The 21,050-nt window shown below is 39.3% G+C and overlaps 1 protein-coding gene across 4 annotated transcripts in view; it reads left to right on the top strand.

Annotated features, from left to right (window-relative positions):
* The window catches only part of Slc39a12 (solute carrier family 39 member 12), a 127,446-nt gene that overhangs the window by 84,001 nt on the left and 22,395 nt on the right, over window positions 1-21,050 (top strand). The window contains exon 12 of one of the 4 annotated variants that reach the window (XM_052156934.1): window positions 715-795. The exons of the other annotated variants lie outside the window; for them this stretch is intronic. Coding sequence (XP_052012894.1) covers window positions 715-795 — 81 coding nt within the window. Of the gene's footprint in view, window positions 1-714; window positions 796-21,050 lie in introns of those variants that run through there. 4 annotated transcript variants of the gene reach the window in all.

Below are 21,050 nucleotides of genomic sequence, written 5' to 3'. Positions count from 1 at the left end.
CTGGGGTTATACCTCAGTTGGTTGAGTATTTGGCTCACATGCACAGAGCCCAGAGTTCCATTTCCCTGAAGTATGTAAGCCTGGCATGGAGATGCATACCTGTAATTCTAACCCATAGAACATAGAGACAGAATGATCAGGAGTTAAAAATTCATCCTCAGCTATATAAGGAGATTGAGGTCAGCCTAAGCGACAGGCCTTATCTCAAAACCAAAGCAAAGGTTGTCAGAGCAAAAGCTAAATTATCAACCCTTCTTCTGAGTTAGAAGTCAGCAGAGAAAAATGAAATGAATGGATAATTCAGTCTCAACAAAAGCAAATTGTGTTATTCCCTGTATCCTGGAGAAGATAAAGCAAAATAAACAGTCTTGAGGTGATTTGTGGAACAGATCCTTAGGGATTGACTAGCGGTGCTGCAGAACCTGGTTATTTGCTATCCAGGAAGTAAGTACAAAGAGCTGTTCCCTAAGAGAGAAAAAAAAGAACAAGAAGCGGAGTTTCTACAAGGAGAGGACCAGAGTGTCCTGAGGGCAGATTTCCCAGTGGTTCCCAGGGTAAGCGCCAGCTTTTGAACCCTGAGCTTCTGATCCCTGTCAGCTTTTCTTAATCACTGAGTCAAGTGGATAAAGTCAATACCAGGCACACTCTGTGTTTACGAATGCTTCTAAATGTTACTTGCCATGCTAACAAAACATTTTAATTTTGATAATGAAGCTGAAAGTACATCAAATTCTACCTCTAACCTTTGCACCCCAAGCTGAGGTCACTGATACTCCTGTGATCCTTCTGAAGTAAGGAATAGGGATTTCTAACCTTTTGTAAGTTTGAAAACAAGCCACCATTTGCCATTCATTGAAGTGAGCTACCCATGCCTTTGTTCAAATGCCTTTGTCAGTTCTCACCTATGCCTCTCGCTTCAGCTTCTTATTCTTTTGTCTTATTTTTTTTATTCGATATAATTTATTTACATTTCAAATGATTTCCCTTTTCTAGCCCCCCCACTCCCCGAAAGTCCCGTAAGCCCCCTTCTCTTCCCCTGTCCTCCCACCCACCCCTTCCCACTTCCCCGTTCTGGTTTTGCTGAATACTGTTTCACTGAGTCTTTCCAGAACCAGGGGTCACTCCTCCTTTCTCCTTGTACCTCATTTGATGTGTGGATTATGTTTTGGGTATTCCAGTTTTCTAGGTTAATAACCACTTATTAGTGAGTGCATACCATGATTCACCTTTTGAGTCTGGGTTACCTCACTTAGTATGATATTCTCTAGCTCCATCCATTTGCCTAAGAATTTCATGAATTCATTGTTTCTAATGGCTGAATAGTACTCCATTGTGTAGATATACCACATTTTTTGCATCCACTCTTCTGTTGAGGGATACCTGGGTTCTTTCCAGCATCTGGCAATTTTAAATAGGGCTGCTATGAACATAGTAGAACATGTATCCTTATTACATGGTGGGGAGTCTTCTGGGTATATGCCCAGGAGTGGTATAGCAGGATCTTCTGGAAGTGAGGTGCCCAGTTTTCAGAGGAACTGCCAGACTGCTTTCCAGAGTGGTTGTACCAATTTGCAACCCCACCAGCAGTGGAGGAGTGTTCCTCTTTCTCCACACCCTCTCCAACACCTGCTGTCTCCTGAATTTTTAATCTTAGCCATTCTGACTGGTGTAAGATGAAATCTTAGGGTTGTTTTGATTTGCATTTCCCTAATGACTAATGAAGTTGAGCATTTTTTAAGATGCTTCTCCGCCATCCGAAGTTCTTCGGGTGAGAATTCTTTGTTTAACTCTGTACCCCATTTTTTAATAGGGTTGTTTGGTTTTCTGGAGTCTAACTTCTTGAGTTCTTTATATATATTGGATATTAGCCCTCTATCTGATGTAGGATTGGTGAAGATCTTTTCCCAATTTGTTGGTTGTCTTATTCTTTTGTCCTTTCTGGGGGCAGCTGTGGAGAGTTGTGGTATTTTGGTTTTGAAGTTTATTTTGTTTTCTAACCTAGATTGGATTGATCTTCAAGGTATGATCAATGTGTACATGCAGAGTTGATCATATATATATATAATATATATTGTATATATATATATGTATCTTATTGATATATATTGGATCATACACACATATATATATATAAATATATATATATTTGGAAGTATATATATATTTCCAAAATAGATTGGGGTCCCATTTGTCATCATTTGTCATGTGAAAGCCAAACCTAGTATTATAATTTCCCCATTGCTGTTCCTGCTGTGTATCCTGTAAGGATCAGAGGAAGAGCAAGGGCGCTGATATCTTACGAGAGACCAGCTAGTATAAATTTTGACCGTACTGCAGCTTGCCATTGGCCAAAGAAAAGTCAGCACCCTGGCAAGAAGACAGGAAAGAAAATCCTGTGAATTTCCTGGGGCTGCTTCTACAATCCAGGTCCCTTGCTCTCACGGCCTTCAGAGTAAATTCTAAACAAATACAGATCTTTCACATAGCGGCGACTTTAACTGTTGCTGTTCTCTGGGGCCGTGCCAAACAAAACAGTCTGTCATTTAGAAAGAGGAAAACATGGTTCAGAGACCGTAAAACAGCTAGGAAAATAAATGAAAGGAACTGGAGGGTAGAGGGACTCTTCGGGTAATGCAGTTTGCTAATCCTTCATGTTTATCAGGCTCGCCCTGAGGAGAGTTAACATGAAAAGATAAGCTACATGCGTAGCTTGTTTGTTTGTTTCAAAGAAATGAAACCCCCAAAGAGAAAGAACTGTGGGCAAGAAGGGGCCATTAGCAATGAGGTCAAGTTGGAAGGAAGTCTTCCCTAGGGAAAACTGCCAGCCTTTATTCTCCCAAGTGGGATGGCCTTATCCAAACCCATGAACTCCAAGTTGTGTTGAATCCTTTCTAAAAGGCATGAAGAATTACCACAGCTTTGTGTGGCCAGAGGAATCAGTATACTGGGATGAAGATCAGTGTCCCAACTGGGTTTTCCTCAAAGCAAGGGCAAAGACACATGAAACACCAACCTCCCACACCCCCCACACCCCCACTGTCTATCTGTGTATGTGTGTGAGAGATGCTGGAGGTCAGAGGTCAACTTCAGGTGTTATTCCTCAGAAAGAGCCCATCTAGTTTATGTGGCAGGGTCACTCAGAGGCGAGACTCATTGATTAGGCTAGACTGACTAACTAGACTCATTGATTAGGCTAGGCTGACTAACCAGCAAGCCCCCAGGATCTCCCTGTCTTTATCTCCTGGTTCTGGAATTGCAAGTGCATGCCACTGTACCTGACTTTCTATATGAGTACCAGGGATACAGCTTGGGTTCTAGGCATAGGTGCCAAACACTTCACCAATGGAATTATGCTCTCAGCTTTAAACGCTGTTAGTTAATGGTCTTTCATAGTCCCAAAATAGGCATTCTCTCTCCACAGTTCTGTGCTTGAGTGACAGAGATGTCTGCTTGGGGAGCCCAATGACATGACATCAGGGACATCCCAGGACAAAAGAGAGAATGCAGTGTAGGACTACAACGGGGAGCTGTGCAAGACTAATTCTGATCTCTCAGGGCCTTGGTGGGAGAGGAGATGGGAGTGGGAGAGTATGAAGTGATGTAAGCAAAAGCCATTAACAATTTCCCTGTCTGTCATTCAGAAGTACGTGTGCCCTTGTTGTAATTTCAAGTTCCATCTACCCAAGGGTTCTCTCTGGAAATAGCCAGCCAAAATATCCACAAAGACTTAACCAAAATAGGCAGAAAATATCCAATCCAATGCTATTCTCGAGGACCTATTTGCTTCTTATCTTCTCAGCCCTCTGGAACACAGATGTGTTTCTCCTTACCTCCATATAGCCCATGGCCCAGTTTGGATTTTCTTCCTGGTGGGCACAATCCAGGTGTCACTGAGAGGTCTGAGCCTTTGTCAGTATCCTTCCTGTTCCCACTAGTGGCCTGCTCACTGCTGCTAGACTTGGATGCCCAAGGGACAATCCAAGGACCCTCCCAGTTTCTAGATAGATTCTTTATAGCAGCAACCCTGGCTTCTTATTGCCATCATCAGTGGGTGTGCCCATCACCATAGCAACGTTCTTTGTTGGTTGAAAATCTAGTGGATTTCTCCAGATCCTCATATTATAGTCATAGCTTCCAGTTCATTGGGATCTGTTAAGTCCTCTGCTGCATTGTGTCTGGGAACGAGGTCTCTGGTCTGGTACTGACTTAAGGTTTTAGTCACAGGAAGCACAAGCATAAGAAGTGAAAAACTAACAGTGTCAAGATGTCAAGAGTTTGTGATTTGTTGCTGGTGCATCTGCTGGGACATCTAGTCTTACCTTTAAATTTCGGATGTTGTTTTCTTTTTATTCACTTACTTCATTAGGTAGAATGTTGTATCTGTCATGGAATTCAAACCTTTCCTAACATTAGTATTTAAAACAAGACATTTCCCCATAAAGTACCCATCCCACTGTCTGTCTTCTGTCTTCTGTCTGTCTGTCTGTCTCTGTTTATCTCTCTCCTTCCTGCTTTTCTGTTTCTATGTGTATGCAAGTGTGTTCTCTCCATCATATGAAAAATCTCCATATGTTGCTCACCCCATGATGTTCTGCCTCAACGTGAGCACAGAATTACACATCCAAGTGTCCATGGGCATTTTCAAACTAAAACAAACATTTCCTCTCTGTAAGTTGTCGGTGTGGATTATTTTGGTTATAGCTGTAGAGAAGCAGTGGGTAGACTTCTCAGGACCTCATCTTCAAAGGCTTTTGCAATAGGTACTATGGTTTTCATGTGTAAGTTCTGGAGAGGCCACACCTATAACACTCATTGAGTGGCTGCTTTGTCTCCCTGGTGAACTGACACTTCTACCATTTCTGTCTAAGAAAACATCCTTGTGTCTATTCAAGTGACTATTCATTTCTTAACTGTTGTTGGCTGTCCTTTCTGTGTTTGTACCTTCCACCCTCACTTTGGGAACTCAGTGGTATAGCTCAGATAGAGTACTTGAAGGGGATGTAGCAGAAGTGTCTGACATAACCAACAATCTCTATTTATTGCCCATTCACCTTGCTTGTTCAAGTTCTATAAATCATTAAATTGTCCTTTGACAATTTATTGCATACATATAATATATGGTACTTTCATGTGTGTGTGTGTGTGTGTGTGTGTGTGTGTGTGGTGTGTATGTAAGCTTTAATATATATGTAATATATAATTTCATGCACATCTATAATATATGATTCATATATTTTCTATACATATAATTATATTAGTCAGGTTTCTCTATAATAATAGAATTTATAGAATGAATTTATAACATATCTGTCTAGAATAATTATCTATCTATCTATCTATCTATCTATCTATCTATCTATCTATCTATCTATCTCTACTGAAGCCCAAAAAAGAAAGTTCTAATGGCAATGAAGAAATAGACTTGCTCTCAAGAGCAAGCAGGAAAAGAGTAAAACTTCTTTCTTCCATGTCCTTAATGTAGGCTGCCACAAGAAGGTATTTTCTGGATTAAAGGTGGATCTTCCCACATTAAATATCTGGATTAAAGGTGTATTTCCCACCTTAAAAGATCTTAAAAGAAGTGTGTCTTCCCACTTTAAGGTATTTAATTAAGAAAAAAATCTGTACCCAGCCAATTCCAGATATAGTCAAGTGGGCAGCCAAGAGCAGCCACCAAAATAGTAGTTGACAGTTTTATACATATACTTGCTATTTCATACATGTTTATAATATATGGCAACTTTATATGTTTATAAATATTGTACTATAATCACACTCATTTTTCTACTGTCATATATCTCTCCTGCCCCCATTGCCTTCCTCCCACTTAGTCTCCATCTCATTTTCATGTCTTTTTGTTTTGTTTTCTCTTTGGGATCCATTAGTTTTAATCAGGACCCCTCATGCAGGCATGGGCATGAAGTTGTCTAATGGAGGACAGGCTATATCACTGAAGACAATGGCTTCCTCTCTCCCAACAACTTTAGATAGTCATTAGGTCCTTGGGGTGGGGTCCCATCAGCTCCTCCCCCGTCAGTGGATAGATGTTTACTGGTTTCATTTTCTGAACGTTGTATGTGGGCATCCACAGCTAGTGTGAGTTTGTGAGTGCCACAGCACGCCATGCCTGTAAATCAGCATTGTATGGCCTGTCTCTATCATGTAGCTCTTCCATTATTTATACCCTTTTTTTCCTTAATATTTTCTGAACTGTGGAGGACAGACATGGGTGTCCTGTTTAATCACAAGCATTCAACAATGAGTAGTTCTCAGCATCTTGGCCAGACATGAATCTTTGAATTAGTGGCTGTTTGCTACAAAGAGAAACAAATATTTTTTTTAAAAAATAATGCTTAGAACAGCACTTGTCTATTGGTGTAAATGAAAATATTTAGAGGCAGTTTGACAATAGCAAACAATAGTGGTATTTACTCCTTGTACTTGTATGCCCTCCCAGCTATGGGCCTTTGTGATAAGGTCTTTGGCACTAGGCCTTAACTCCCTCCTAGGGAGCAGGCCTCAGATCGAATCAGAAATAAGTTGGTTTCCCTTATAAACATCATGCCATTATTGTACCAGTAAGCAGGACTTGCTGTGAAAGTTGATACAAGGGCTGACATTGGGAAACAGCATTGCTAACTCTCCTTCCCCAGGTGCCCACATAGCAACTTCACATCAAAAGCTAGCCACAAGGGAGTAACCTTCCAGTTCAATTCTAGCCGGGATTTCTTTTATCTGCAGCCAAAATAAATGATATCTTCAGCAATAGGAGCCTAACATCCAGTTCTGGTAGAAAACGACTGACAATGACTGTAACCCATTCAATTTATTTTGGACAGGGACTTCTGGGGCCTTCCTGGTCATCCACACCTAGGGAAGAGTTCCATATCTGGTACTAAGCTTTTCATTCAATAAATCTCGTTTTCTGGGATCAGTGCTACCCATCAGGCATAGTACCATCACTAAAAGTCTTTTATTTTTTAAAGAACTTTGCCAATATTTTAAAATTAGCTTATAAAGTAATAAGTTTCCATATGGCTTCTTCATATACCCTTAGTTTCACTTAACTACCTTCTGCATTCTATATTCTTCCCATTGTTGTTTAGACCTTTCCATCCTCAGTATTCCTTCCCTCTGTTTTCATAGTACATTTGCTCCAAATCTTATTTATAACCAGATCCCTTGGTTTGATGTTTTGTTCATAGTCTCCCGTTTGCTATAAATATTTTATGAGAAATGACCTTTATAGATACAACATTCTATCAAAGGTATATACATATAACTCCCCCTAATCTGGAAGAGTCTGTGACTATATTATCTAATGTCAAAAAGAACTTGTAGATGTCATGGAGGTTTAAATGTTTGAAAATGAGTCTTGAAAATGGAAAGCCTTGATCTGGATATGTTTAGGGGGAAAAAGATAAAATGATAAAATGAAGGTCAGAAATATGTAACATTGCTAGATTTAAAGATGGAGGAAAAGGCCAGGAGCCAGGGAGTATGAGTACACTCTAGTCTAGAAGACAGATGGAAAGGACAGGAAAACTGACTCTTCTACAAGGCTTAAGAATAAAGCCCAGCCCCTATGGCCTGGGATTCTTAATCTGGCAAGACTCATGCTAAAATCTGGACCTACAGAAAGAACTATAAGATAATACATTTTTGCTGTTTCAAGGCACTCAGTTTGTGGTCGTCCGTTAAGAGCAGCTGTTGAAAACTAATCCATCCCTTTGGTACCAGCTTATGTTTAGATGTAATTGGAAATGGAGACAGCTTTGTAAACGCATCTTTTTCTGTCTGAGAAACTAAAATCCCTTCTGAGAAAATTCTCAGAATTGAAAGTGTACAGGATTTCTAAGGCTTAGCATCTCTCAATTTAATAAATTACTTAGATATAAGGAGGAATGGACCCTCAAAGTAAGTTCTTCAGCAATTTGGGTAGATACACTTCATTTTTTTTTTAGTAACTATCTTGTATTCTATAATACACAAATCAATTAATTTTTTTAAATACATGGTTATGCCAGGGATGGTTTATTTTTGGAGCTGAGGCAAAATCTCAAACCTTCAGGCATTTTTCCTAAGGTTTTAGATCCTGCAAGTCAGTTTCTATAGCAACAAGTGAGTAAAAACCTCAAGGGACTCTGACTGCAGTTGTAACTAGAGATGTCCCTGGAAATGGGGGAACTGGACAACTGCCCAGGGTCCACTGTGTTAATAGAACTCTAAAACTCACTAAGGTAGCAGTGTGGAAAGAAGAAAACTCAAGTAGAATTCAGGTACCATTTCCTTGAAAATCCAAGGCAAATCAGTTGAGAATTCAGGCAGTTCTTCATAGCTATAGCTTTATGTATTAAAGAGGCAGTTAACCACAGACCAGAGAACCCGGGAAAGAATTCCATCTGCCCTGGACATGGGGATTTCTCTTGTCATTTTTCTCTAAACACTGCAGAGCAACAATTATGTTTGTGCTCTATGTCTTCTCATGTCTTATAAATGACCAGTTGATTTACAGTATAAAGGAGGATAATAGTGACTATATGCACATATTGAATTACTTGGGACATTCAAATTTTGGCATTCAGGGAATCCCTGGAATAAAGGTCTGCTGGATACTGAGGATTACTAGATGCCCAGTTTCCAATTCTACCCCCTTCACACACACACACACACACACACACACACACACACACACACACACACACACGCATGTATGTGTGCCAATCAGCATATCACATTTTCTGAATCTTGCCCCATACTTTTTTTTTGGATGTGCCTTTACAATGGCTCATCTTTTTCAAGACTATAAATACTTTTTATGCATGTCTTAAATACTTTTTATGCATGTCTTATGTAATAATGGAAAAAGAAAAGTCAGAGTGAAGGGCATTATTTAGAAGAATTTACTAGCTACTGTACTCAGGATAAGAAGTGTCTCTCAGCAGTGACATCACAGCCAAATTCTGTCCTCCACCATCTTTTGGTTTTCAGGGAATTTTCTTTATGTGAAAGAAAAGGACAGAGTATTTTGATTTTGAGCTTAAGATTATCTATCTTTAAAACCCATGGGAAAATACAAAAAAAAAAAAAAAACAAAAGAAGAAGAGGAGGAGGAGAAGGATGAGGAGGAAGAGGAGGAGAAGGAGGAAGAGGAGGAGGAGGAGGAGGAGGAGGAGGAGGAGGAGGAGGAGGAGGAAAAAGAATGAAGAGGCCTGATTACTAAATCCAGACAATAAATAAACTATCAGTAATTGTCTAGGCTGCTCCATGATTACCACAGATCAGCAAGGGTTGATTAACAGTTACTGTTACAGTTATCTCAAGATAGAAAATCTGATAAGAAAGACATGAAGCAGAAACATGTCTAGGCTGCACTTCTCATCACAAGACTATGAAATTAAACTGGATCCTACGTTTTTAGGCTTTTGCACTCATTGAATCCTCAACATCATTTGATTTTATTTATTTTTATGGGTGTGTATGTTCCTGTATTCATATTCACACACGTGTGTGTGTGTGTGTGTGTGTGTGTGTGTGTGTGTGTGCATAAAGAGGCCAGAGATCAACCTTGAGTACGATTCTTTTTTTCTTGGTATAATTTAACATATATACATGCATCTATGTACACACAAATGTCTGTATATACACATACACATACATATACCCTTCTCTGCTTAGTGTGCCTAGTCTCAAAATGTCACTTTTATTTCCTCAGATGAAGTGACGAGATGAGAGCCATACCCAAGTTGTGTGACTACATGGCTTGAGCTGAGCCCCGAGCATTTCCTTCTCTATCTCTAAGCCTAGTCATAGAAGCTTTGAGCCTCAGTACAATCTAATCTTACAAGATGGCTGGTTCAATATGGCTTCTCTCAGCTACTGGATGAACTATTTTGTCTGGCCTCATACTAACTTTGTCAATTTGTTCTAATCTTCTGGCTTCTGTTAGTTCTCTGGCTGATTCTGTCTTCACTTGTATCTAGCTTGTCTTGTCTCTATAAAGCTGTTCCAGTAAACTGTCTCTGTCTCTACAAAAAAGTGCCATTCACACATACCACTCACCCTACCATCCCACCACCCCACTACCTCACCACCCTCCATAACAACATAGCACATCACACATTCTTATCCTCTCCCACTGATCTTAAGTAGCCCCTCCTCCTCTGCTGTTCTCATGTGAGTTAGGCATAGCCTATCTCTGGTGTATTTTTTCAAATCTTTCTCTGATTCATCACTTTGTCTGCCCCTCATTTAGATATCACTTTCAAACATGGTTCCTATCTTCAACAAAGTAACTTTATTTTCATTGTTAGGGATTAAAGGTATATACTAAATGCATGTCTGTATTCCATCCAGATCATATCTTTGAATGTGATCCCTTGCCAGAGTAGCCATGTTGCTGGATTTAAATTACTCTACACTCGTCTGTATATGGTTTCAGGGCTTATCACATGGTCTATAATGACCAATTAGAAAGCTCCATCCTGGGGAAGACAGTTTCTCCTGCTCTAAGGAAATCTTATAAGGCCACAATCCTATCCCATGATCCAGATTAAATGTTTTATGTGCTGATATATGCTTATAATTCCAGAACTGGAGGATCAAAGGCAAACAATTTTAATCTCTATAATGATGATACTAGGGGGAAGGGCCTATGGTAGCTAGTGATGATGGGGTCAGATGCATGGAGCCTGTATAATGGGCTTAATGCCTCATAAGAGGAGAGTGAGGTGGGTGGTCTATATGAACATACAAGAGAAGACAGAATTTCATAAATCAGAACTGGACATAGAATTTCACAAATTCTATAGGTGATCTGTTTTTAGATTTTTAGGGATTTTTTGTTTGTTTCTGAGAATTTTAAATACTAGTACTATTTTTAACTCATTTCTTCACCTTCTATTTTCCACCCCTGCTTCCACAAACCCCAACTACCTATCAAATTATTGACCTTTCCTTCTTTTTTTAATTTTCTATATTCTTTGTTTATATTTCAAATATTTCCCCTTTCCCAGTCCCCCCCATAAGTACCATAAGCCCTCTTCCTTCTGCCTGTTCCCCAATCAAATCCCTCCCACTTCTCTGTGATGGTACTCCCCTACAATGCTGCATCAAGACTTTCCAAGACCAGGGCCCTCTCCTTCCTTCTTTTTTGGGAATGATTTGATATGTGAATTGTGTCTTGGATATTCAGAGCTTCTGGGCTCATATCTACTTATCAGTGACTGCATTCCATGTGTGTTCTTTTGTGAATGGGTTACCTCACTTAAATTTTCCAGTTCCAACCATTTGCCTGAAAATTTCATGAATTCATTGTTTTTAATTGCTGAGTAGTATTCCATTGTGTAAATATACCACATTTTCTGTATCCATTCCTCTGTGAGGGACATCTGGGTCCTTTCCAGCTTCTGGCTATTATAAATAAGGCTGCTATGAACATAGTGGAGCATGTGTCCTTATTGCATGCTGGAGAATCCTCTGGTTATATGCCCAGGAGAGTTATAGCAGGGTCCACCATAAGTGTCATGGCCAGTTTTCTGAAGAACCGCCAGACTGATTTCCAGAGTGGTTGTACCATCTTGCAATCCCACCAGCAGCGGAGGAGTGTTCCTTTCTCTCTGTATTCTCATCAACACCTGCTGTCTCCTAAGTTTTTAACTGGTATGAGGTGAAATCTCAGGGTTGTTTTGATTTGCATTTCCCTAATGACTAATGATGTTGAACATTTCTTAAGGTGCTTCTCAGCCATTTGAAATTCTTCAGGTGAAAATTCGTTTAGATCTGTACCCCATTTTTTTTATTATTTTTATTTATTTATTTATTTATTTTTTATTCGATATAATTTATTTACATTTCAACTGACTTCCCCTTTTCTAGCCCCCCCCCACTCCCCGAAAGTCCCGTAAGCCCCCTTCTCTTCCCCTGTCCTCCCACCCACCCCTTCCCACTTCCCCGTTCTGGTTTTGCTGAGTACTGTTTCACTGAGTCTTTCCAGAACCAGGGGCCACTCCTCCTTTCTTCTTGTACCTCATTTGATGTGTGGATTATGTTTTGGGTATTCCAGTTTTCTAGGTTAATATCCACTTAATAGTGAGTGCATACCATGATTCACCTTTGTACCCCATTTTTTAATAGGGTTATTTGGCTCTCTGGAGTCTAACTTCTTGAGTTCTTTGGATATATTGGATATTATCCCTCTGTCAGATGTAGGGTTGGTGAAAATCTTTTCCCAATTTGTTGGTTGTGGTTTTGTCCTTTTGACAGTGTGTTGCCTTACAGAAACTTTGTAATTTTATGAGGTCTCATTTGTCAATTCTTGATCTTAGAGTATAAGCTATTGGTGTTCTGTTCAGGAACTTTTCCCCTGTGCCCATGTCCTCAAGGGTCTTCCCCACTTTCTTTTCTATTAGTTTCAGTGTGTCTGGTTTTATGTGGAGGTCCTTGATCCACTTAGAGTTGAGCTTAGTACAAGGAGATAAGAATGGATCAATTCACATTCTTCTGCATGCTGACCTCCAGTTGAACCAGCACCATTTGTTGAAAAGACTATCTTTTTTTCCATTGGATGTTTTCTACTCCTTTGTCAAAGATCAAGTGACCATAGGTATGTAGGTTCATTTCTGGGTCTTCAATTCTATTCCATTGATCTACCTGTCTGTCACTGTACCAATACCATGCAGTTTTTAACACTATTGCTCTGTAATACTGCTTGAAGTCTGGGATACTGATTCCCCCAGAATATCTTTTGCTGTTGAGAATAGTTTTAGCTATCCTGGGTTTTTTGTTATTCCAGATGAATTTGAGATTGTTCTTTCTAACTCTATGAAGAACTGACTTGGGATTTTGATTGGGATTGCATTGAATCTGTACATTGCTTTTGGCAAGATGGCCATTTTTTTCTATATTAATCCTGCCAATCCACAAGCATGGAAGATTTTTCCATTTTCTGAGGTCTTCTTAAATTTCCTTCTTCAGAGACCTGAAGTTATTGTTAAGAACAGATCTTTCACTTGTTTAGAGTCACACCAAGATACTTTATATTGTTTGTGGCCATTGTGAAGGGTGTCATTTCCCTAATTTCTTTTTCAGCCTACTTATCCTTTGAGTATAAGAAGGCTACCAATCTGCTTGAGTTGATTTTATAACCAGCCACTTTGCTGAAGTTAATCAGCTATAGGAGTTCTCTGGTGGAGTTTTTTGGGTCACTTAAGTATACTATCATATCATCTGCAAATAGTGAAAGTTTGACTTCTTCCTTTCCAATTTGTATCCCTTTGACCTCCTTAGGTTGTCTAATTGTTCTAGCTAGAACTTCAAGTACTATATTGAAAAGATATGGAGAGAGCCTTCTCTAATCCTTGTCTAGTTCCTGATTTTAGTGGTATTGCTTCAAGATTCTCTCTATTTATTTTAATGTTGGCTACAGTTTTGCTGTATATTGCTTTTACTATGTTTAGGTAAGGGCCTCGAATTCCTGTTCTTTCCAAGACTTTAAGCATGAAAGGATGTTGAATTTTGTCAAATGCTTTTTCAGCATCTAATGAAATGACCATGTGGTTTTTCCTTGTAGTTTGCTTATTTAGTGGATTGCATTGATGGATTTCTGTATATTGAACCATCACTGCATCCCTTGGATGAAGCCTACTTGATCATGTTGAATGATCATTTTGATGTGTTCTTGGATTCAGTTGGCAAGAATATTATTGAGCATTTTTGCATCCATATTCATAAGTGAAACTGGCCTGAAGTTCTCTGTCTTTGTTGAATCTTTGGTGATTTTGGTATCAGTGTAATTGTGGCTTCATCCAGCGAGTTGGGTAGAATTCCTTCTGTTTCTATTTTGTGGAATAGTTTGAAGAGTATTGGTGTTATGTGTTCTTTGAAGGTCTGATAGAATTCTACACTAAATCCACCTGGTCCTGTGCTTTTTTTGGTTGGAAGACTTTCAGTGACCACTTCTATTTCTTTAGGTGTTATGGGACTGTTTAGATGATCTATTTGATCCTGATTTAATTTTGGTATTTGGTATCTGCCTAGGAAATTGTCTATTTCCTCCACATTTTCCAGTTGTGTTGAGTATAGGCTTTTGTAGTTGTATCTGGTGATTTTTTGAATTTCCTCAGTTTCTTTTTTTTTTTTATTCCATATAATTTATTTACATTTCAAATGATTTCCCTTTTCTAGCCCCCCCACTCCCTGAAAGTCCCGTAAGCCCCCTTCTCTTCCCCTGTCCTCCCACCCACCCCTTCCCACTTCCCCGTTCTGGTTTTGCCGAATACTGTTTCACTGAGTCTTTCCAGAACCAGGGGTCACTCCTCCTTTCTTCTTGTACCTCATTTGATGTGTGGGTTATGTTTTGGGTATTCCAGTTTTCTAGGTTTGAGTGGTTATCTTCTTTTGGGTTTGATGAAAGAAGGTTACTATCTTGGTTTTTCCAGGGTGTAGTTTTCCTCCTTGTACTGGCATTTTCCACCTATTATCCTTTGTAGGGTTCAGTTTGTGGAAAGATATTGTGTAAATTTGGTTTTATCATGGAACATCTTGGTTTCTCCATCTATGGTAATTGAAAGTTTTGCGGGATATAGTAGTCTTGACTGGCATTTATGTTCTCTTTGAGTCTGTATGAGGTCTGCACAGGATCTTCTAGCTTTCATGGTCTCTGGTAAGAAGTCTTGTGTAATTCTGATAGGCCTTCCTTTATATGTTACTTGGCCTTTTTCTCTTACTGTCTTTAATATTCTTTCTTTGTTTAGTACATTTGGGGTTTTGATTATTATGTGACAGGAGGTATTTCTATTCTGATCCAGTCTGTTTAGAGTTCTGTAGGCTTCTTGTATATTCATGGGCATCTCTCTTTAGGTTAGGGACGTTTTCTTCCATAATTTTGTTGAAGATATTTGCTGTCCCTTTAAGTTGTAAATCTTCACTCTCATCTATACCTATATTCCTAAGTTTTGGTCTTCTCCTGGATGTCCTGGATTTCCTGGATGTTTTGGGTTACAAGTTTTTTGCATTTTGCATTTTCTTTTTTTAAATTAATTTATTTATTTTCTGTGTTCTTTGTTTACATTCCAAATGATTTCCTCTTTCCCCGTTCCCCCCTCCAGATAAGTCCCATAAGCCCTCTTCCCTCTGCCTTTTCCCCAACCAACCCCCTCCCACTTCTCTGTCCTGGTAATCCCCTACATTGCTGCATCAAGCCTTTCTAGAACCAGGGAGCTCTCCTTCCTTCTTCTTGGGAATCATTTGATATGTTAATTGTGTCTTGGGTATTCAGAACTTCTGGGCTAATATCCACTTATCAGTGACTGCATTCCATGTGTGTTCTTCCTTATTGGGTTACCTCTACTAAGTTCATAGCAGCCTTATTTATAATAGCCAGAAGTTGGAAAGAACTCAGAAGTCCCTCAATGGAGGAATGGATACAGAAAATGTGACATTTTGCATTTTCTTTGACTGTTGAATCAATGCTTTCTATGGTATCTTCGGCATCTGAGATTCTTTCTTCTATCTCTTGTATTCTGTTGTTGATATTTGCATCTATGAGCCTTGATTTCTTCCCAAGGTTTTCTGTCTCCAAAGTTTTCTCCCCTTGTGATTTCTTAGTTGTTTCTACTTCTGTTTTTAGATGCTGGATGGTTTTGCTCAGTTCCTTCACTTGATTGTTTGTGTTCTTTTGTAATTCTTTAAGAGATTTTTGTGTTTCCTCTTTCATGGCTTCTGCCTGTTGACACAACTTCTGCTGCATTTCTTCAAATGATTTTTGCATTTCCTCTTTATTGGCTTCTATCTGTTGACCCATATTTTCCTGAATTTCTTTAAGTGATTTTGTGTTTCCTTTGTAAGGGCTTCTACCTTATTCATGTTCTCCTGTATTTATTTAAGAGATTTGTTTATGTCCTTCTTGTAATCCTCTAATAGCATCATGAGATGATTTTTAAATCCAAATCTTGTCTTTCTGGTGTGTTGGGGTATCCAGGACTTGCTGTTGTTGGAGAATTGGGTTCAGATGCTGCCATATTGCCTTGATTTGTGTTAGTAACATTCCTATGCTTGCCTTTTGCCATCTGGTTATCTCTGGCATTAGTTGGTCTTGTTGCCACTGGCTGGTGCTTAAACCTCCTGTGAGCTTATAAGGCTATTTCCACACCACTGGATAACTGGGTTTTCCCTGGCACAAATTGCTCTACTCTTGGGTGCCGTTGGAGCCCTTGTCTGCCTTGCCCCAAGCAATGTTTTACTCGGATTGTCCCTGTGTACCTGGTGCTGCCTGCCTGGTCTGTCCAGGAGCGAAGATGGTGGAGGCTGCGGGGACCCTCTCTTAGTGCCGATCACTCTACAGGGCAAATGTCCCAGGACAGGGTTGGCACACAGACAACCCGCAGAGCTGCCTAGGCCTTAACTTTTCCTTCTTAAGTTATTATTTTTACACACATATATACATGTACACACGTATATGTACTAAAACACATATACATATTCTGCTTAGTCCATTTAGTGTTGCTCATACATATATGGTTAGGGCTGACCACTCCAGATTATATAACCTAAAAGGTACCCACACCTAGAGAGGACTGGTTCTTCCTCTACCAGCAGTCACTAATTGCTGAGAGCTCATCATCTAGGGGTAGAGTCTTATAAGATTTCCTTTGTATGTGTTAGTATGCCAACCTATGTTGTCATTTTGCAGGACTTTTTTGGGACAAGTTTATTGAGGTTTATGGGCGATGTTTCCTGTCATATGTCAAAGATACTATCTTGTAACAATTGTCCTGGTTCACTGGCTCTTGAAATCTTTGTGCTTCTCTTCTAGGATGTTCCCTGAGCCTCAGGAGTAGGAGATGTATTGTAGATGTATCGGTTGGGGTTGGGCAGAACCAACTGACCTGTATCTGCTGTGAAATGAAGCAAAAATGGGAGTTAGAGTTGGACTTCCCAGTGGGTATAGGGATAAATATTGATAATGCTGGCTTTATCTACTATTCTCTTCTTACCTATAAGTTTCATATCTTGAAAAAATAATTAAATTTTCATGAATCTGTATTTTCTTTTAAGAATTATGTAATTTTGAATCTCAAATATTTAGGTCTTTTGTCATTTTAAGATTTTTTTCTCTTTCTTTTTCTCTTTCTTTTTTTCTTTCTACATACAGTGTCAGATTAAGTACTAACTCAAATTGTGTTTAATATTTTAGGCATTAAAAATTATAGATGCTATATAAGAAGTTATTATTTAACAAAAGGATATATCCTGTAAGGAATTATTTTTAGATTATATAATGTTATAGTAAATACAAATACATAAATAAAGACATTTATAAGCCTAGAAGATTCTACATCACTCACATAAAGCTGTTATGTTCTTAAAACTAGCTAGAAACAGAAATCAGAACTTTGGTTATCTAATATATATTTTAGTTTTCTTTGATTTTAAATTATACAGATACATAAGGATGCAGCGATATGAACAATTTTCCTAATTTACCAATTCTTGGCAATCACCTTAGGATGATTTTTATGTGAATTTTCTTGGAGATAGTGCATAAACAAAGGATTATACATATTTTTATATTTTGTAAAACTAGGCAAGATTTGACTGTCACTAATGGTCACATCCATCTATCTGCTTGTTTAATGGAGGGACTCTAGGTGTCTTGGTAATCATTTATCAAAATAACATGGTGTCAGTAGGTAGCTATACTTCAAAACTTAAGATGAAACTTAGCTGAATGTCATATGAGTACTGTTCTAAAATGAGTGAGTGGATGGTGGCAAATGACTTTTCTTCCATGTGTTGGAATACAGGAACATGTTCTAGTGAATTTTTACAGGAGTGATTCTCTTTTCTTTTAAATCTACTTACTGGTATAAGTATAATGTTATGTAAAATACTTGAACTAAACCTTTTGCTGAACATTAATAGATGTAACAATGGTACAATCTAGTTTTTCACTTATATGCCTGTCACAGTATCTCAGGAGAGGCTACAGGTTTTTCTTCTTCTTTTTTTCTACTTCAGAAATACATGGAGAAGAATGGATGTTTTTATAGGACTGAACACACACACACACACAGCTACACAGCACTGTCATCCTTCCTCAGACAGATACAGCTCATGTAGAAGTAAGGCTGTGTCCTTCATTTACATTGGGCATAGAGAAGCAGATTCCTTCCTCATACCACCCAGGTGACAGTCTCATAGTGATCATTGAAATAAGGCTAGAATAACTGGAAAATGGAATTTTTAGTTGGAAATTTCTCCATTTTAGAATCACATCAAACTAATAATAGCATATAGATTAGAGATTTTCAACCTTCTTAGTATTATGACCCTTTAATACATATTGTAGTGAATTATAACCATTAAATTATTTTTGTTCCTACTTCATAACTATAAGTTTGCTAGTTATGAATAGTAATATAAATATTGATATGTAGGATATCTTATATTTGACTCCCAAAGGGGTCATGATCCACAGGTTGAACTCTGCTTATATAGAATATGGTTGCATATATCAGTAATCCCAGCCCTCAAGTGCTGAGGCAGGAGAATTGGCAGTTCAAAGCTAAAGTTGGGTACACAATGAGAAACTGTCTCAGAAAGCCAAAAACAGGGTTTGGGAAGATGGCTCAGGTGGTGAAGGTATGCTTTCCTTCCTGGAAAGCATAAAGGTGTGAGAGTCAATCGCCAGATCTAAAAGAAAAAGGCAGACATGGTGCATAGATCTGTAATCCCAGCATGGGGCAGGGTTTGAAAAGAGAGTAGACAGGCAAACCCTGAAAGTCATTGGCTATCAAGCCAGCAGAATCAATGAGCTTCAGATTCCTAGAAGATTCTGTCTCAGAAGATAAAAATGGCAAGGGCTTGGAGGATAACTCTTGCTCTGCAAACATGAGGATCTGAGTTAGAATCCCTGGAATCTACATCAAAGCTATGTATAGCTGCATGAGCCTGTAACTGTGCTGGAGATTACTGTCTCAGTAATCCCGGAGAGCTTTCTGGCCAGCTAGCCTCGCTGAAATTGTGATTTTTCTTTTCAGTGTCAATAAGGTAAAGAGCTAATAAAGATTCACTTACACACACACACACACACACACACACACACATTCATGAACATATATCATGCACAATAACCACACCCATGCATTAAATTCATTAATTAGTTAATTAATGAAAGTGAGGAGTGGTTGAGGACAGACACCAACTTCTAATGGTAGCATCTATATGTACCCGCACGTACATACACACTAACAACTACAAACCTGTCTTAGTCAGGGTTTCTATTCCTGCACAGACATCATGACCAAAAAGCACATTGGGGAGGAAAGGGCTTATTGAGCTTAAATTTCCACACTGCTGTTCATCACCAAAGGAAGTCAGGACTGGAACTCAAGCAGGTCAGGAAGCAGGAGCTGATGCAGTGGCCATGGAGGGATGTTTCTTACTGGCTTGCTTCCCCCTGGCTATCTCAGCCTGCTCTCTTATAGAACCCAAGAATACCAGCCCAGAGGTGATACCACCCACAAGGGGCCCTCCCCACTTGATCACTAATTGAGAAAATGCCCCACAGCTAGATCTCATGGAGGCACTTCCCCAACTGAAGCTCCTTTCTCTGTGATAACTCCAGCCTGGGTCAAGTTGACACACAAAACCAGCCAGTACAAAACCCAACACTTCCAAAGCAACAGCTCTAAAACGAATACCAGAAATCACAGAGAGCATGGAGCATTCTCTCTGCCTCTGGCTGCACATGTGCACACTCATTCCTCTATCTGAAATGGCACAACTCTTAAAATCTTTGACTCTACATTGACCATTGACATGTTAATGTAACTCACAGTGCACAGTTTGTATTAGTGTTCACTGTGAACCTTCTGTGTCCATGGATTTTGACAGATACACAATGACAAAAGTCCATCACTGTCATATTACACAAGGAACTTTCATGCTCCTTAAATATATTCACGTGCTCTCTGATCATCTTGCCCTTCCTTCCTTCCTTCCTTCCTTCCTTCCTTCCTTCCTTCCTTCCTTCCTTCCTTCCTTCCTTCCTTCCTTCCTTCCTTCCTCCCTTCTTTCTTTCTCTCTCTCTCTTTCTCCCTTTCCTTTCTTTTAATGTATGTCACCCACAGTTATTTTTTTACCATTTCTTTTTTTTATTCGATATAATTTATTTACATTTCAAATGATATCCCCTTTTCTAGCCCCCCCCCCACTCCCCGAAAGTCCTGTAAGCCCCCTTCTCTTCCCCTGTCCTCCCTCCCACCCCTTCCCAGTTCCCCGTTCTGGTTTTGCCAAATACTGTTTCACTGAGTCTTTCCAGAACCAGGGACCACTCCTGCTTTCTTCTTGTATCTCATTTGATGTGTAGATTATGTTTTGGGTATTCCAGTTTTCTAGGTTAATAACCACTTATTAGTGAGTGCATGCCATGATTCACCTTTTGAGTCTGGGTTACCTCACTTAGTATGATGTTCTCTAGCTCCATCCATTTGCCTAAGAATTTCATGAATTCATTGTTTCTAATGGCTGAATAGTACTCCATTGTGTAGATATACCACATTTTTTGCATCCACTCTTCTGTTGAGGGATACCTGGGTTCTTTCCAGCATCTGGCAATTATAAATAGGGCTGCTATGAACATAGTAGAGCATGTATCCTTATTACATGGTGGGGAATCCTCTGGGTATATGCCCAGGAGTGGTATAGCAGGATCTTCTGGAAGTGAGGTGCCCAGTTTTCGGAGGAACCGCCAGACTGCTTTCCAGAGTGGTTGTACCAATTTGCAACCCCACCAGCAGTGGAGGAGTGTTCCTCTTTCTCCGCACCCTCTCCAACACCTGCTGTCTCCTGAATTTTTAATCTTAGCCATTCTGACTGGTGTAAGATGAAATCTTAGGGTTGTTTTGATTTGCGTTTCCCTAAATGAAGTTGAGCATTTTTTAAGATGCTTCTCCGCCATCCGAAGTTCTTCAGGTGAGAATTCTTTGTTTAACTCTGTACCCCATTTTTTAATAGGGTTGTTCGGTTTTCTGGAGTCTAACTTCTTG

This window comes from Apodemus sylvaticus, chromosome 14 (assembly GCF_947179515.1).
Source record: "Apodemus sylvaticus chromosome 14, mApoSyl1.1, whole genome shotgun sequence".
Classification (NCBI taxonomy): Eukaryota; Metazoa; Chordata; class Mammalia; order Rodentia; family Muridae; genus Apodemus; species Apodemus sylvaticus.
Note: the sequence above shows the minus strand (reverse complement) of the source record. Positions and strands in the feature narration are given on the sequence as shown.